Source organism: Maniola hyperantus, chromosome 16 (genome assembly GCF_902806685.2).
Source record: "Maniola hyperantus chromosome 16, iAphHyp1.2, whole genome shotgun sequence".
Lineage (NCBI taxonomy): Eukaryota > Metazoa > Arthropoda > Insecta > Lepidoptera > Nymphalidae > Maniola > Maniola hyperantus.
In genome coordinates this window covers 4,847,649-4,852,159 of record NC_048551.1, presented here as the reverse complement: position 1 = coordinate 4,852,159, position 4,511 = coordinate 4,847,649, and the positions used below count along the sequence as shown (strand labels likewise).

At 37.6% G+C, this 4,511-nt stretch overlaps 1 protein-coding gene across 1 annotated transcript; it reads right to left on the bottom strand.

Annotated features, from left to right (window-relative positions):
• Positions 1-768: 768 nt before the first annotated feature.
• LOC138403435 (uncharacterized) lies at positions 769-1,780 on the bottom strand (the record flags this gene model as incomplete). The annotated part of the gene is made up of 1 exon (XM_069503935.1): positions 769-1,780. A coding segment is annotated over one exon (999 nt), but the record flags the coding sequence as incomplete, so codon positions are not given.
• Positions 1,781-4,511: the final 2,731 nt, after the last annotated feature.

Here is a 4,511-nt window from a genome sequence, read left to right as displayed (position 1 = left end):
TAAAACCCTCCATCAAATGAACCTAAGCACAACAGCTAAAAATACTTTGACTAAAATGTTCTGAAATACCTACCTAGTATATATCTAGGTACCAACAATATATATTTTTTCATTTTTTTATAAGGGCATATTGTATAATCCAATCAATAAGGCTATGCTCTACAATCACATGTCAACGACGCAATCGTAATAAATACTTGAATACATAACATAAACTTAGTTGTGTATTTTTGTATATCTACTTAATTTCGATAGGAAACAATTATGTAACTTTTCACTTTATGGCTTCTAAATACTAAGACCTCTGGTCCTATGACAACTGCGTGTATGTACTTATTATATGATTAAGTCAGTAGGCACTAGATGATGCCCGCGACTTCGTCTGTGTAGATTTAGGTTTTTATAAAATCTAGTCAAAACTCTTTGAATTTCGGGGACAGAAAGTAAGTAGGCTATATTCGTAGCCAGTATGTAACTAACTAACTAACTAACGTCAAAACTTCTTTAGACATTTAGACTATTTTGGGATGGGTATAAAACTTCAAGGTCGCTTTTATAGGTGAATTCTTTATGCATGCGATTATCAAGCATAGATAAAAACATCATCTCCCATAGAGTCAACAATAGAGACTAGCATAAGGTACCTAAATGATTAGCTGTATAAAATACAATTTGAAATGAAAAATATTTATTTTAGGTACTTTTCTATTATATGTATATGTACAAACTAATGACTAAAGTATTTACAATTATATTGACTATTTGGCACGATCACGACTCTTCACCACCACCAATGGCTCTTCTTCCTTTTGATGTGGATTATGTGGTTGGTGCTGTGGACGGGGTAGGGCTTCCATACTGGTACGGGGACTTCGACGTGCTTGTCAACTGGCACATGGACCTTCTTAATGACCTCTACTGGCCTCTCGACAGGTACGTGGACCTTCCTGTAGACAGGGACGTGCACTTCCTTCACTACCTCAACTGGCACCGGTCTCTCGACCTCAACGTGCTGGGTTTTGTAGACTGGGTAAGGCACGTGTTTGATGACATCAACGTGAACGGGGTAGGGTTGTGGAACTGGCACTTTGACTTCATGAGGTACAGGGACGGGTACAGCGTGGGGCACAGCGACTTTGATGTGACGAGTTACTTCAATGGGAATGCGACGGACGACGTTCTGTACGACGGATTGAAGTTCGTATCTGGATGCCTCGGCAGCTGGATGACCAACGGAAACGTATGACCCAATTACTCTAGGACCTCCAACGGCACCATCAATAGCACCACCAATAGCGCCAACTGCACCTAATTCAGCTCCACCATGAGCTATGCCTCCAAAACCTTCACCTTCTAAAGCACCACCTCCAATATCTCCGCCTTCTAAAACTCCACTAATAGCTCCACCTTCCAGACCAGCGCCTTCATAGCCCCCATGATCTCCACCATCATAACCACCGTGCTCAACCACGGGAGCTGGACCATGACTGCTATGACCTAGTCCACTGGCAAGCGCTTGGCTTTCTACTACTGGCGCGCTTTCAATGGAGTGCCCATGTTCTTCATGTCCAAGATTAGCCTCCAAAGCCCCACCTGAAGGTCCGCTGAAATGTCCTATTGGTTCTGAAACAACTGGTGGTCCGTATAACGTTGAAGGTGGCCCATAGTTGGCGGACGGGGCGCTCAAAGCTGATGATACATAGGAGTCGTGACCACCGCTCAATAGTCCTGCACGAGCACTGTAAACCAGTGCTATGAAAAATATTGTTTTTATCTGGAACAAAACGTTTTTTTTGTTAAAAATATATTTATTTATTTACTTTTTATTGTTTCGGGCAGTAAAAAGATTTATTCTATATTTATATATCTTTGCCAAAGGACTTTAGTAAAAATTATAAAGAATAAAATGTGCGTATACCACTTTGGTATAAAAAGTTCTTACGAATAAAATCTCCACTAGTTATTACCTACTGGAGTACCTATGTGTGATAGTTACTAACTATCCACTAATTGGTGCTAATGAGATCTTTGCAGTACATGACTGTTACTATGTGGACGTCACTTAAAGTAATTAGTAATCCTACGTTTATCTATTATTTTAATCATGTGACTTACAACAAACGCCATGGCTGTTAGCTAACCGCTTAAGCCAGCCCAAAAAAAGTTGTTGTTTTTAGTATCGAGGTTCGTAGGTGTGTGATATGATAACGTAACCGAACCACATATTTATAGAGTGATAGAGGTGGCTATTTCGTTATTACGCCCATGAATATATTATTATTTGGTCGGATTGCATGTCGCAGCGTGGGCCATTTATGGATTCTTAGGCAGGCAATATGCTAGATTAATCGCTAAAACTAAACAGATTAAGTATTTAATTTTGGAACTTAAAATTTTTCTTTGTACCTAATTCTATTTTTTAATCGTATAAAAATAAGATTTATCGTCTAAATTGCTTGCCTACAACAAAATAATATAAAATAAGTTTGCGGAATGCTATAATAACAGAGCCGGATCACAATATTACTTAAAAACCAAACTTTTTAAAATAAATTTTAAGCAAACTGCAGCTGAGTTTTTTTGCCAAGTTATTTTTATTTATTATTACTAAGCAGGGTCTGGTAGGGTGAACTGTGAACAAAGTGTCAACTAGCAATAAAACTTGCAAAAGTTAGCTCTGGCGAGTAACTTCCACGCAGTTTGCAATGTGTAAACACTCGTAGCAAGACGTCAACTTTTGCAAGTTTTGTATACTAAAAAACAATGACAGCTGAGCTGACTTCTGTAAGTTCCATTACTATTGAACACTTAGCATTAGTTCAATGTGTTAGATATATTATTTATTTATTTATTAACTAATTTTTCTCACCTTTATGAATAATTTAATGGCCTACAAAGAAAGCAATAAATAACATTAGCTAACTTTGAGCAATCCACCATAAAATTATTATCATATTAGAAGACAAATGGCTGGCCTATATCCCTTGAAAAGTTTCGATCAACCTATCGAATGACGTAACATGTCGCTCGTCCCTTTTATTAAGTAACCATTTTTAATGAATGACCGGTTTGGTTTCTATCAATTTCACCTGGCTCGTGGGAAATTACAATATAAATGAGCAATAAAATATAATCTGACCGATATTTTTCGGTAGGTATTTCCGGTTTACTTCTGGTTCTGTGTCACTTCTTTTACGTAATTGCAACGCAAAATGTAAATTTTATGTATTGCTCAATATTTCGCAATTGCAGTATATCGTCAACCTGTTGGAATTAAGATAAGTAGATCTTGATTGCGCTGAGAGGATTTTCTCTTTGTCATGCCGAATAGAGATTAGAGACCCAATTTCATGCTTCTTTTGTTGCATATAATAAAAAAAAATGTTGTAAAAATGCGATAAACTTAGCTTTTGTTCTAAACGGGTTAGTTATTTGGGTATATTACGGGTTACAAACTTGTTCCTAAACACTTCCTTCCTTTCCAACTTTAATCTACTTAAATAAAATGGTGAACGCTGATTATGGACAGGCCGCACGTGCCACAAAAATCGTAAGAGCTGCGCGTGCAAGAGTCTACCTACTGATTTCAGTAAGTACCTAGGCTCTTACTAAAAATGCGTTTGACTTCAGCAGTTTATGTCTCAACTACCTTGTTCCAACGTAGCATAGCTGTGACTCACGAGGATAGATGGACGGACAAATGGACTGGACTAAACTATAAGGGTACCTTATTTATATTTTATCTACATAAATAATATGCTGATCGCACATAAGGGACAGGTCACACGTGCCACATAAATCGTAAGAGCTGTGCGTGTCGTAGTCTTCCTAGCATTTTCAGTATGTAGGCTCTTACTGAAAATGCGTTTGACTTCAACAGTATCAGTGTCACAGTCACAAGTGACGCGTTGCTGTGCAGATGTGACTCACAGACGGACAAGACAAAACTGTTAAGATTCCTTGTTTTACTACGAAGACCTGAAACCGTTCATGTGCGAGTCAAACTCGCACACGAAGTGTTCCGTACCATCGTCATATTTAACACTATGTACTTTTTAAATATTTTTAATTCGCATGGTGGTCATTTTTAAAATCGCCATCATGGGTCTTTATTATTTTTGGCGGCAATAGAAAAAATACATTCTCGGTGAAAATTCCAACTCTCAACCTATTACGATTTATGAGATACGGCCCTTTGACACACGGCGGATAGACAGCGGAGACTTAAAATAGGGTCCCGTCGCGTTGGCACCCTTCAGGTAACCTTTAAAATTAGATAGTTAATTAGGTACTAGATTACAGACAGCTTACCTGTTAACAAATTTGTTAATATTTGATTTAGGTAGGTAGTATATTTTTTTTGTAATTTTTACTCCGCGACGCTAGCTATATTTAGCTATTGCGTAGATTGCGTAGCACGAAATTAATAAAAAAATAAATGTTACTATAAGAAATTATGTAAATAAATAGTTGATAGCTGGAACAACCTTCGGCTACATTTCTCTTGCCCA